The sequence below is a fragment of the Psammomys obesus genome, unplaced genomic scaffold (assembly GCF_907164565.1).
Source record: "Psammomys obesus unplaced genomic scaffold, mPsaObe1.curated_primary_1811, whole genome shotgun sequence".
NCBI classification, from domain to species: Eukaryota; Metazoa; Chordata; class Mammalia; order Rodentia; family Muridae; genus Psammomys; species Psammomys obesus.
Genome location: NW_026591450.1, coordinates 6,504,202 through 6,518,964, shown reverse-complemented (window position 1 = coordinate 6,518,964; position 14,763 = coordinate 6,504,202). Strand labels below are relative to the sequence as shown.

Here is a 14,763-nt window from a genome sequence, read left to right as displayed (position 1 = left end):
ACAACCTAATAGGAGCAGGAGCATCAAGGTTCCTCCCAGAATGTAAAACAAGATTCCTCCCAGGGGTGGGTATAGTGATGTATGCCTTTAAGCCCAGCACTCAGGAGGCAGAGACAGGCAGACCTTTGTGAGTTTTACAAGGAGGCCGGGTAGGGCTACACAGTGAGACCATGTCTCGAAAGAAGAGGGGGACGTGGAGGAGAGATTTCTTCCTAACAGCTACATTTTATTTTTTATTTTAAGCATTTTTCTTCTCTAAAATTATTTTAAAGATTAACTCAACTTTTTAATTAATTAATTGTGTGTTTGTATGTGCATGTGTGCGGGCACAGGTCCCCCAGGGCATATATGGAGGACAGAGAATAACTCGTGGTGGTCGGTGGGTCCTGGTGACTGAACTGGCAGGTTTTCAGATCTGGCAGCAGCCATCTCCTGCAGAGCCTTCCCTCTCGCTCACGGGTACATTTTAAAGATAAAAACCACAAAAGGAGAAAATACAGCCATCGAAGTGTGGTGGTTTCAGTGTCCCTCCTAAGTTCAGATCCTGGACTACGTGGTCCCAGTTGGTAGCATTGTTTGGGTAGGCTTAGGGGGTGTGGCCTTGCTGGAGGAAATGTGTCCCTACGGACACATGCCTTTCATAGGTGAGATGTGAGCCTCCAGCTTCTGCCATGTCAGCTGCTTGCTGCCACGATTTCCTGCCATGATGATCTTTTCAACCCTCTTGAACCATAAGCCCAAATAAACCCTTCCTCCTATAAGCTGCCTTTGTCATGGTGTTTTAACACAGCAATAGAAAAGTAACTAAGACACAAACTCATATCAGAGAGAAAATGTTTCTTAAAGGTCAAGAGTAGGCTAGAAGCCAAATTAATACAGTAATCCAATAATACAATGTGCAGGCAAGGAGAGAGAGAAAGAGAGAGAGAGAATAGGCATATTCTGCCCAAACCTGTGCCCAGAGGGGGAGATAGGCTTAAGGCTCCAGGCCTTGGTGCCAGAGCTTTGAGATGGCCGTGATGGCTCTTTGTGGTGTGATGATTCAAATTTCGTAACTAGTCTTACCCCAATTCTCCATTCATCCTACAGCCTCTGGTTGAATACAGTCTCTTACAGAGCATGCTTAGTTCTGAGGATGGAAGTTTAGTTTACAGATGAGCCAACTGGTCCTCCAGTTCTGAAGATCAGTGCTAGGTACCTGAGCAATAGTCGCCACCTACCCTGACATAGTTTCTAAGATCTATCTGAACCCTTCTTAAGGCAATGCAGATGACACCAATTACTGTGAATTTGTTTCAGGGGCTCTTAGAAAAAAGTCAGGCAATCTCTTGTTTGAAGGCTTGATCTTTGAGCCCTCTGGAGGAATCTTTAATTTTTGTTTAACTCCAAGAAAATAAAGTACAGGCACTCCCCAGCTTGATAGGATCTTCATAAATGTACTGTACGTAGAAAGATCATAAGCAGAAAATATGTTCATTCTACCTACTCTACCAAATATTAAGGCAGATTAGAGAGATCCGCTTGTCCCTGGAGCTCTGGGACAGAAGTTAAACATTTTAGAATACTATGAAATATCCACTAATGTTAATGATAAACCTTTATTGTACACATCTCTCTTTGAATCTTTATATTTCCTTTAAATAGGCTAAGCTGTTGGGAGTGAGGCAATTTGACTTCCCTCATCCACATGTACCCTGGTAGCACTCTGGGTAAATAATTTTGAGGACACACTAGCAGTTTGATAAGACCACTATAAGCATGATTGAAGATATATTTGATACAGCTTTCACCAGCCTTAGAAGGCAACACTCAAAGAGAGGTAAACCATAATGAACTAAATGGTCCTGAAGCTATTTTCACTCAAGATAGGAGAACACTTCCCTTGTGGCCCAGAAGGCGGCCTGTGATTACTGCAAACATAGCTCCTCATTTGCAAGGAAGATTGTTTCATTTTTGTTGCGAACATGGTCTTTTGTATGAGTGACTGTGTCATGAGAATTTTAGGATCTGTCACGACCCCTCAAGAACACTGAACAAAATAACAAAATGACTGAGATAGCAGAAGCAGCAGCTTTATTACCTTAGAAATAGCTGCATGGCCCAGAATGTCATCAGGAGATGTGGGTTCCTCAATCCACAATGGCTTGAACTTGGCCAGTTTTGACATCCACTCCACTGCCTCAGGCACATCCCAACACTGGTTGGCATCCATCATCTGCAAGGACAGACTTCTCATTTCTCTGTAGGGCCATGGCTCCAGAGAAAGGATGCTATCATTTAATGCAACCTACTGCTTAGGAAGACTCCTCTGGCATTTCTTCTTCTAGAGTCTAACCCCAAGTCTTCAAAAAAAGAACTCAAAGTGCAGACATTGGGATTGGAAATCTGGCTTCAGATCGAGCCATATATGAGGGAGGTGATGTGAGCTGTTCACACGACTCTTGTGATGTCTGCAAGTACTCTGAGCTGGGTTATGAGATGTACTTATTGACCTTTCAATTGGATCCACTAAGCGATTTATTTTTATTGTAAGTGTGTGAGTGTTTCACCATAATGTGTGCCATGTGAACGTCTGGTGCCAGCAGAGGCCAGAAGAGGGCATCAGATCCACCGGAACTGGTTACAGCTGGTGTAAGCTGCCATGCGGGTGCTAGGAAGAGAATCTGGATCCTCTGCAAGAGCAGAAAAAATGCTCTTAATCCCCGAACCATCTTTCTAGATCCTTATTTTACTCATGTGGTGTGTGTGTGCCCTCTCGTATATGTGTGGCAATTAGAGGGTAACTTGCAGGGATCAGATCTTTCCTTCTGTGTTGACCCTGGAGACTGAACTCAGGTTCTCACACTGGACAGCAGGTGACCTTAACTGCTGAGCCATCTCATTGGTTCCCCTTTTGTCATCTTTTCAAGCAGATGCACAGTCAACACTGAGTTTGTTCAATAGTCTTTTATTGACTAGTTCCCACCAGGTATCTGACATATTAATAAACAATCGCTAATGAAGCACCTGTTCCACTAGGTTTTTTTTTTTTTCATTTAATTTTAATTATAACCCCACAAGGCAGCTCATATTACCCTATTTTACAAATAAACCCTGGGCTATAGAGAAGTTAAGTAAGTGACTCAAAACCAGTTAGTTCAAGTCCAGGCCTTGTCTTTTAGGCTTTTGTTTTCTCCTCACCATCATCTTACCTGGAAACCAGAGGATTGCTGTGCAGAACTTGCCATCATTACACTTGGAAAAGATGAACAAGGACATGAGATTCTATAAATCATCTAAGTGGTAAGAGTTTCCTTACAGGATACAGTCTAGCAGGCCCGAGATCAATTTTTGTCATAAATTATTTGCATGAAGATGACCTCATGAAGCAAAAGCAGTGCTATTTCATGTATAAATAATGAGACTTCTGAGCTTACATCATGTCTCTAAAATTAATTTTAACTCACAAAACAAGCCTTATTTTTAAAACTCATAAAAAATCTGATTGTTGACTTTCTTTTACAAAAATATTTTACATAAAATTAAAACTACATTATAAAATACATAGGAATGATAAATGCTTATATTTATCTTGGCTAAAATCTCAATACTTTTTCAAAGACTGGTTGCTTAGAACCTGTCTCCTAATAAGCTGCTTAAGGGAGGTTAATGATTTACATACCAGGGTGGTACCAATGGAAGCCTATTTGTTCAGGCTCACACATATTAACAAAAACAATGATCTCTTGCTCTGATTAGAAATAACTGGCTCTGCAGAATTATAAAACTAAAACTGATCAGATCCTATAGCTTTTTAAGAGAGTTCACCTATTACATGACCACCATAAATTATAAAAATGTCCATGTTCTTAATCCTTGCTTGAAACAAAAGGCTTCAGGCTTGGGGTGAATACCATAGCTCAGTGATAAAGTGCTTATCTAACATGGACACAACCCTGAGTTAGATTCACAGTACCACCAAAAATTAAAAAAAACAAAAAAAAACAAAAAAAAACAAAACTTCCATCAAGTTTCCATGTTTTAATATTGTGAGAATGTATTTACCAAAGTCTTCTCTGGTCCGATCATGTCCCTGATGAGACGGCATCTTCGTATGTCATCCTGGAGATCAGCCCCAACTTTTACTTTAAACCTATGAATACATTTAGTTTAGACAGGTCTCTAACTTGGCAAGAACACCTGGATTTTCTGCACAAATGACTCTGTGAGCCATTCACAGTCTGTGTTTTCTAGTAACCTCAACTCTTCCCAGTAAAACTTTAGACAAGTCACTTGATAATAATGCTCCAACCTGATCTCTTTATTCAGGATCAGGGCGATGACTCTCAATTATCTACTGACCCACAATTAAGGAACTGGAAAGAGAAGCTGCACCTCTAGTACAGCTCCCTGAAATTTTGCTATGCCAAACAGGTAAGAACAAACAGGTCCAAATGGCAGAGGCAAATGGGGTTGACAAAGCCCATACATTTGCTAGTTATTTGCACAGAAAGTTTTGTCTCCAGTGAGTCCATATGGTTCCTTATGGTGAGGGGCTCCAGGGAAGGAAAAGGACTTGGTCACAAAGAGAAGCACAAGAGTATGTGGTCTATAGTTTCCTGTAGAGGTCTCCTTTGCGGCATATTTGGCCACTCACCAGGAGCCCTCAAACCCCCAATCTGCCTTGATGTCCAATTATGTTCTTGAGACACAGGCAGCTATATATGTTCCTTGTGACTCTGCTGGAGTGTGGTTGATCCAGTGTGGGCACTGTTAGTGGAAGAGAGAATATCATCCTAAGGGACTGGTATCCAATTTCTCCCTCACAAGCATCTATCTGTTCAAGGCTGTGCGTGGGAGCCACAATGGCTTTAGGCTGCCACTGCAGACAGAACCTAGCTCTTCTACTCCTCAAAATGCCCAATCTTCCTGTCTATTAAAAGGCCCATTCCACTCATAAAAGCTTCACACAGGCACAGGAATCACCTTCCCTGGATAGTTGTAGTTACTAACTCTCATCAAAGGAGAGGATCTTTATAGCAAATGGAGACAATCACAGAAACCACAACTGGACACAATGTAAAAATTAAGAGATAATGGGGAGACCATGATCCCAAAGGATACTATACATTAAAGCTCATGCATTAATGTCTCAGGAAACATCTAGGTAGAAGGGACAGAAAGATTGTAAGTTGCAGAAAGTCTACTATGAAAGTCTCTCCTAGAAATGACTGAAGAAACAACTGAAGAAACAAGACCAGAACAATCAAGAGACATTTTAACATAGAAGGAGGAAAAATTTGCAGGGTCTCACCCACCCCTATAAAAAAAAAAAATACTACAAGCAACAAATGACTATAAGAAGGAAGACCAGCCTCTTCCCTGATTGGTTATCTAATGCCAAGTAGTCAACCTTGAAATTATATATATATATATATATATATATATATATATATATATATATATATATATATATATATATATATATATATTAGTGTATACACATACATATGTATGTATATAACAATGATAAGGACAAGGAGTGTATCAACTTGAGAGTAGGGGCTAGCAGGAAGGTAACTAGAGGAAAGGGAGGGAGGGAAAGTGATACAATTTTATTTCAACTAGAAACATTTTTTTTTTTTTTTAAAAAGGACAAACATACTCAGGTGCCCACTGTCTTGTTTTTTCTTATTCATAATGAACACCCAGAGATACTTTTACTCTAGGTGGGAGTTTCAGCTGCAGGACTTTTGGTACTGGAGAGAACTGGAAGTAGCTGTCCATAGCCTCTGCACACTTCTTGTGCTGAGGTCCAGAAATCTTTCTGACCCCACAGAGTTGACTCATCAGCCTCTTCTTGGTCAGGTAGAGACTAGTCCTCACGGAACATCTGCTCCAAATTCACCTTGTAATAATTTTTATCAAATGTGGCTTTTTTTTTTTTTTAATTCTATCAAGATACAAAAGCCTTTTCCTTGTCTCCTTAATGTTACCACTCTGTTTGGCTAAGGGGTTGACAAGGTTTTAGTGTCTCTCAAATTTGCTTATGTAAATAAGGAATAACGGATGGGTCTTGTTAAAATCGAGATCCTGGATGGAGTTGGAGTTCAGCAGTGGAACAATTGCCTGATGTGTACGAGGCTCCAGGGTTGATCCCTTGCACCACAAATGAATGGATTTGTATCTTGGATGGGTGTTTGAAGCCGATGTTTTCCAAAGTCTCTTGCATAAGTGATATTCTAAAATTCTAAGGAGATTCACACCGTGTCTGTAGAGAGGATATGCCTAGCCTAGGTTGAAATGTCTGTGCACTGACACACTAAGCTAGTTGCTTCAGGCATCACTGGTGGGATTTAATCTTTGGCTCCTCTTCCCATATGCAGCCTCTTAGTGACTTAAGAAGGTCAAGTCCCCATGACGTAGACAGCTTACCTGGTCCAGCCATCTTTCAGTGCTTCTGCGCAGCGCTGTGGGGAAAGGGGTGCATCTCTCATTACATATTGGCATCACGTACCATGTTCCCCTGGCCTGATAGTACTTCAGTGGTTTCTTATCTTGATTTCACTAACATTATGGTTGTAGTACAAACCAGAGGAATAAGCATGTGTTGTTTAAAGATAGAAGTAGTTTGGCAAACAGTATCACTCTAGTTGTGAAGTAGCTTTCTTTCCTTATCTCTATGGGAACCATTCCTTTAATTGTCTTAACATTCCTGAAAGGAGGATACAGTATGAATGTCCCATAAGAGATGGGGTATTAGGCAGGTGGTGGTGGCACAGGCCTTTAATCCCAGCACTTCGGAGGCAGAGGCAGAGGCAGAGGCAGATCACTGAGTTCAAGGCCAGCCTGGTCTATAGAATGTGCTCCAGGGCACCAAGTGCTGTTATACAGAGAAATCCTGGCTCAAAAAACTGAGAGAGAGAGAGAGAGAGAGAGAGAGGCATTTTCCTACTTTACAGAGAGAAAACTGAGGCTCAGTGTGGTTAAATGACTTGCCAGTGTTACACATGCAAAGAATCAAAACCAGGCTATCATCTTCCAGAACCCAACATGAGACTCCGTGGACCCACTTAACTTGGATCTTCCTAAGTTACACCCTTTATAATAAACTGGTGAACGTAAGTCAAGCGCTCTGTGAGCTATTCTAGTGAATAATAAAACTCAGGGTATTGGATTGTAGAAACCTGCGTTCTAGCTGCTGTAGGTCATAAACTCAGGTGATAACCTGGATTTGCACAATTGGCAAGTGAAACAGATTAGTCCTTGGAAACTGAGTTACACTACAGGGCACCCAGTTGTTGTCCAAGGGGACTGGTCAGTTTGTGTGTGTGTGTGTGTGTGTGTGTGTGTGTGTGGTGTGTTTTACCCCCTTATGTGGTGTCAGAGGCAGGTATAGTGGTGTGAAATATACACGAACTAGTTTGCTTCTCCTGCTTTGGCCTGCCTGCAAGGCCAGGTCTCAAAGCTTACCTGCTCCAGTGTGCTGTCTGAATACCCCAGCCAGGCACACGATGTGGTGTACGCGGGGTAACCATGTCTCAGCATTTGTTCCTCTGGAAAACACAGCTCTTAGAACATTTGGCACTTTCCAGGGAACTCCAGAATTAGAGTTGCCTGGGGATAAATGGTTCCCTAAAGGATAGCTGGTTGTTCTCCTGGGTGCCCCTTCCATACTCACTGCCATCAGTCCACCTCCCAGTGTGTCAGGCTCCGACAGTGAGGACAGTCACTGAATGCCCTGCTCCTCGAAGTTCCCTATGCCACGGTGCAACATAAAAGCCAAACCTCCCCGAACTGCTGCTGGCTCGAGCCCTGGAGCCAAGTCACACCAGATGGCCTCTTCTCCCAGATTTACATGTATGACTGAGGATCTAATGTCCATTACAGGGAACCTGGGAGCACCCTGTGCACCTCAGGAGACAGGGTTGTTCAAAAGTAAACTTTGATAGCACAAACAGAAAAGCACATTTTCTCACAACGTACCTCTTTCTTTTTTACCAAGCTGACCTTTTTGCAGTATTTCTGGAGGGGAGGAAAGAGCATAAATCACTCATTTAGAAAACAGGGTCTGGGGATGGAGAGATGGCTCAGAGGTTAAGAGCACTGGTTGTTCTTCCAGAGGTCCTGAGTTCAATTCCCAGCAACCATATGGTAGATTATAACCATCTATTATGAGATCTGGTGCCCTCTTCTGATGTGCAGGCTTACATGAAAGGTAGAATTGTATATACATAATAAATAAATAAATATTTAAAAAGAAAAGAAAAGAAAACCAAGGCTCCATCTGCTGGGTACATTCCTTGGTAAGTACCAAGGTACTTCCAGACCCATGATTTACACACAACTCACCATAGGCATCCTCTTCCGTCAAGACATCAGTGATGTACCTGAAATCAATGCAGGACAACAGCACCTTTGGATCCTGGTAGTAGGAGGAGAAAAGTCCAGATCAATCCATAGGCAGATTATTAATCTATGTTTACACTGACCTCATGATTTTATCCTTTCCAGGAAGGGATCTTTGGAATTTGTCTGTCTCATCCTATATACATTCCTTAGTAGTGAACATTTCAGAAATTCACTGCACTGCCCTTAACAAGCCCTCAGACCCTCAGTCCCTTCTGTCTTAGCTTTTACTTCCTGCCACTGCCCTGTTCTTTCCAATTAACCTGATTTCTTGGCCAGAGGACCCAGTGAAGGTTCAGCACAAAGTAAAGGAGTAGAGTTCCTTGAGCCCCTTTCTAAGTCTGTTCTACCTGCCATGCTGAATTTTCACTGAACTGTGAGATGATGAAGGTAGTCCTGGAACAGCACAGCACAGTTCATGAAAGCCTGCTTTCACAGGCCATTAAGGGCAGCCCTGGGCCCAACACTCTCCATAGTGCGACTGCGGCCATCTCCTCACAGACTGTGATTTACTGACAAGAGGACAGGGCGCACTAATTCTCCTGAAGAAGGTTGGCCATGCTCTAGGAATTTTCTTTCACGCTCACTCATCACTATGCTTGGCTGGACTCCAAAATATTTTCATGACTATAAACCATACCCTTCCAATACCCTTCCCTTCAGATGGTCCCCATTCTTCTCTCAGCCTGTCTTAAGGGAGCAGTGAGAGCATCTTGAGTCCATCTGGGCAAAGTCTCCTAGCCCAAAAACCTTTAAGGGCCATTCCTTGATTTTCCTTCATTTGCTGTCAAATAATAAAAAGGGCTTTTATGTGTGGGCCCTCAGAAATCACCTGGAGTCAGCTGCCACCAACAGTGGATAAGGAACGTGCTCAGAGTCACTCAACTACTCATTAATGAAGCCTGGACTGAAAATCAGGTCTACTTGGGTCTTAAAATAGCACAAAGAATTTTTTTAAATCCTCCTTAGCAATCAAGTGCTCATTCCTGCTACAAATATTGGTCACAGAAAGAAACCAGAAAACTGTCTTTGTAATTCAGTATTAAGCTGCTGACCTGATGGAACTTCACAGTGGAAAATTGGCATGACTTGATCATGCTTTTAGAATTAAAGTGGCCAAAAGATGTCTTAGCAAGGACATTCCAAGGTGGTGGCACCCATTGAGTACCATACCATATCTGAGGAGCAGAAGATCAGAAGACTGTAGGCCAAGTGAGTAACCTGGCTCTTGACTCCAAAACACAACATTTGTTTCTCAAATGGTAGGAGGCATCCCAGGAGCCAAGGACCCCCTAGGGCAACTCCCAGCTCCAAGAGTCACACATAGTCCAAGGCTCCCAGCACCTGGTTTCTGCCACCTACTTGCACAAGATTTCCAAACGCACAGCTCCAGCATCCAGACCCCAGCCTCCTCCTACCTACCCAAGAACACCTCCCTGATACCAGAGACAGGGTCTCAGCCTCTGGTCCATAGTTCTACTGGTCCCTTTGTAGCAACCAGCTGGACAATAGGAGCATACAGGGTCCCTGATCCAAGATGGTGGTGCCCAGAGGAGTCTGACAACGAGGAGTGCAGAATACCAAGCCCTACACTGCTAACTCCAAAATGCCAGCTACCCTTGGTGTTTCCCTGGAGAAAGGTGAGGACCTGAGGCCAGACTTGCCCTCAGAACCCCCAGCTGATTCTGCCACCCTTGACAGGACTCCGGGTTCCAGAGACATGCAGATCCAGCCTGCGATTCATGGCTCTACTAGCTGTCTCGAGGAGACTGGCAGGACCTCACAGAATCACACAAGTCAGAAACCCACAGCCTAATTCCCCACCTATAGGTCTAACTGACACAAAACCAGCAGAGAAGAGCTGTAGGCTACCTGAGAAGATCCATCCCCGCCCCCTGCCCATGACCTAGGGCATGCCTGAGAAGCCCAGCAGCTTTCAGGAACAAACCAAGGCCTTAAGCCAACACTAGGGATAACCAGATGGCTAAGGGCCAGCATAAGAACACAATCAACAAAACCAGGGCAATGTGGCAACAAGCTCTGGATATCCTAACACAGCTGAAACACAGGAAAATAACCTTAAAAGCTTATGAAGCTGGTAGAGGATTTTAAAGAGAAAACAAATAAATCCCTAAAAAATACAGGAAAACATAAACAAATAGAAGACTTTAAGGAGGAAACAAATAAAGCACTTAAAGAAATATAGGAAAACCCAATCAAACAGGTGAAGGAAATGAATAAAATGGTTCACAGCCTGAAAATAGAAATAGAACCAATAAAGAAAACACAAACTCAAAAAATCCTGGAGACAGAAAACTTAAGGAAGAGAACAGGAACCACAAAGGTAAGCATTACCAACAGAATACAAGAGATGGAGGAGGGAATCTCAGGCATAGAAAATACAATTGAAATTGATACATCTGTCAAAAATATTAAATAAAAAATTCCTGGCACAAATCATTCAAGAAATCAAAGACACCTTGAAAATATAAAACCTAAGAATAATAGAAATAGAAGAAAAAGATTCCCAGCTCCAAGGACCAGAAAATATTTTTCAAAGAAAATATCCCCAACCTAAAGAAAGAGATGCCTTTAAACATACAAGAAGCTTCCAGAACACCAAATAGATTGGACCATAAAAAAATTTCCTCCCACCACATAATAATCAAATGTATAGAACGAAGAAAAATATTAAAGGCAGCAAGGGAAAAAGAAAAAGTAACATATAAAGGCAGACCTATCAGAATCACACCTGACTTCTCAACAGAGACTATGAAAGCCAGAAGGCCCTGGGCAGATGTCATTCAGACTCTAAGGGACCACAGATGCCAACCCACACTACTATATCCATCCAAACTTTCAATCACCATAGATGGAGAAAACAAGATATTCCATGACAAAACTAAATTTAAATAATATCTATACAGCAGCCCAGCTCTACAGAAGATACTAGAAGGAAAACTCCAACCCAATAAGGTCAACTACACCCAAGAAAACACAGGATATAGACAACTTCACAACAGCAAAAGCAAAACAAACAAGCACACAAACACACTATTACTACCAACTCTATAATAAAAGGAAATAACAATCATTGGTCACTAATATCTATCAATATCAATGGACTCAACTTTCCACCAGAAAGACACAGGCTAACAGAATGGATGCATAAACAAGACCTAACCTTCTGCTGCATACAAGAAACACACCTCAGCAATAAAGACAGACATTACCTCACAGTAAAGGACTGGAAAAAGATTTTCCAAGAAAAAAGCTGGAGCAGCCATTTTAATATCTAATAAAATACTTTCAATCAAAATTAATCAAAAGAGATAAGGAAAGACACTTCATACTCATCAAAGGAAAAATCAACCAAGAGGACATCTCAATCCTGAACATCTATGCCCCAAATACAAAGGTGTCCACATCTGTAAAAGAAACATTAAAGCTTAAATCACACATTGATCCCAACACATTAATAGTGAGAGACTTCAACACCACACTCTCACCAATGGGAAGATCAAGACAGAAACTAAATAGAAAATGAAACTAACAGATGACATAAGTCAAATGGACCTAATAGATGTCTACAGAACTTTTCACCCAAACACAAAAGAATATACTTTCTTCTCATCACCACAAGAAACATTCTCCAAAATTGACCATATAGCCGATCACAAAGAAAACCTCAACTAACACAAGAAAATTCAATTACCCTATTGTATTCTGTGAGATCACTATGGATTAAAGCTGGACTTCAACAACAACAGACATAAGAAACAGCCTACACAGTCATGGAAACTAAACAACTTCCTAAACTTCAATGAAAATGAAGGCACAACTTACCCAAACTTATGGGACACAATGAAAGCAGTGTTAAGAGGAAAGTTCATTGCACTAAGTGCCTTCATTTAAAAAAATGGAAAGATTCCATACTAGCAACTTAACAACTCACCTGAAAGCTTTAGAAAAAGAGAAAAGAACCAAACATACTGAAGAGGAGTAGACAGCAAGAAATAATCAAACACAGGGCTGAAATAAAAAATCAGAAACAAAGAGAATAATACAAAGAATCAACAAAACCCAAAAGCTGGTTCTTTGAGAAAAATCAACAAGATCGGCAAACCCTTATCCAAACTAACTAAGACACAGAGAGACACTATCCAAATCAACAAAATCAGAAATGAAAAGAGGGACATAACAACAGATACTGACAAAAATCTAAAGAATCATAATGTCTTACTTTAAAAGCCTGTACTCGACAAATTGGAAAATCCAAATGAAATGGATAATATACTCCACTCACCAAAGTTAAATCAAGATCAAGTAAACAAATTAAATAGTCCTATAATGCCTAAGGAAATAAATAAAAGCAGTCAGCAAAAGTCTCCCATACATAAAAAGTCCAGGGGCAGACGGTTTCAGCACAGAATTCTACCAGACTTTCAAAGAAGAGCTAATACCAAATACTCCTCAAACTATTCTACAAAATAGAAACTAAAGGAACATTGCCAAACTCATTCTATGAGGCCACAGTCACTCTGATACGTAAACTACACAAAAAACCAACAAAGAAAATTTCAGACCAATTTCCCTTATGAACATTGGTGCAAAAATACTCAACAAAATACTTGCAAACCAAATCTAAGAACACATCAAAAATATTACCCAACATGGTAAGTAGGATTCATCCCAGGCTAGCATAGTGGTTCAATATATGAAAACCCACCAACATAATCCACCATATAGACAAACTGAAAGAAACAAAATCTACATGATCAGTTCATTAGATGCCAAAAAGCATTCAACAAAATCCAACACCTCTTCACAGGGATACAAAGCACATACCTAAACACACTAAAGGCAATATACAGCAAGCCTATAGCTAACATAAAATTAAATGGAGATAAACTTACAGCCATCCCCTGAAATCAGGGATGAGACAAATCTGCCCATTCTCATTGTATCTCTTCAATATAGTACTTAAAGTCCTAGCTGGAGCAATAAGACAACTAAAAGAGATCAAGGATTAATTAAAAAAAAAAACAAAAAAACCCCAAAATAGTAGTCCTCTTGTATACAAATGACAAATGGGCTGAGAAAGAAATTAGAGAAATTACACCCTTCACAGTAGCCATAAATAACATAAAGTATCTTGGTGTAACTCTGACCAAGCAAGAGAAAGACATGTATGACAAGAACTTCAAGTCTCTGAAGAAAGAAATTGAAGAAGATATCAGAAGATGGAAAGATGTCCTGTGCTCATGGATCAGTAGGATTAACACAGTAAAAAACGGCCAGTGTACCCAAAGAAATCTACAAATTCAGTGCAATCCCCATCAAAATACCAACACAGTTCTTTAACAACCTTGAAAGAACAATTCTAAACTTCATATGGAAAAACAAAACAAAACCCAGAATAGCTAAAACAATCTCTCAGTATAAACACCAGATACTCTAAATTTCTTAGAAGAGAAAGTGGGAAGAGCCTTGGACTCATTGGCAAAGGAGACAACTTCCTGAACAGATCACCAACAGCTCAGGCTCTAAGAATAACAATTAATAAATGGGCCTTCTTGAAACTGAAAAGCTTCTATAAGGCAAATGACACTGTCAATAGAATGAAACAACAGTCTACAGATTGGGAAAAGATCTTCACCATCCTACATCCAACAAAGGGCTAATATCCAAAATATATAATGAACTCAAAAAATCAAATACAAATAAACAAAATAACCCAATTAAAAATGAGATACAGAGCTAAACAGAGAGTTCTCAACAGAGGAATCTCAAATGATGGAAATGCACTTAAAGAAATGCTCAACTTCCTTTGTCATCAGGGAAATGCAAATCAAAACAACTCTGAGACTCCATCTCACATTGCTCAGAATGACTAAGATCAAAATTTCAAGTGACAGCACATTCTGGCAAGGATGTGCAGAAAGGGCAACACTCCTCCATTGCTGGTGGGAGTACAAACTGGTATAACCACTTTGGAAATCAATCTGGCTCTTATCAGAAAATTGAGGATAGCTCCACCTAAAGACCCAGCTATACCACTCCTAGGCATATACCCAAAAGATGCTCCACCATACAACAAGAACACTTGCTCAACTATGTTCATAGAAGTTTTATTCATAGTAGCCAGAATATATAAACAACCTATATTACATGTCCCTCAGCTGAAGAATAGATAAAGAAATTGTGGTACATTTACATAATGGAATACTACTCAGCTATTAAAAACAAGGAAATCATGAAATTTGCATCCTGAGTGAGGTAACATAGACCCAGAAAGACACATGGTATGTACTCACTTATAAGCAGATTTTAGCCATATAGTGCAGGGTAGACATACTACAATTCATAAACCTA

The 14,763-nt window shown here is 40.7% G+C and overlaps 1 protein-coding gene across 1 annotated transcript in view; it reads right to left on the bottom strand.

The window, feature by feature from the left end:
- Nucleotides 1-14,763, bottom strand: part of Enosf1 (enolase superfamily member 1) — a 42,609-nt gene that overhangs the window by 8,835 nt on the left and 19,011 nt on the right. Inside the window, exons 6-11 of the mRNA XM_055610123.1 lie at nt 8,332-8,404; nt 7,966-8,004; nt 7,453-7,535; nt 6,415-6,449; nt 4,045-4,132; nt 2,081-2,215 (exon numbers count right to left, since the gene is read on the bottom strand). Of these exons, the coding sequence (XP_055466098.1) occupies nt 2,081-2,215; nt 4,045-4,132; nt 6,415-6,449; nt 7,453-7,535; nt 7,966-8,004; nt 8,332-8,404 (453 nt within the window). The remainder of the gene's footprint in view (nt 1-2,080; nt 2,216-4,044; nt 4,133-6,414; nt 6,450-7,452; nt 7,536-7,965; nt 8,005-8,331; nt 8,405-14,763) is intronic.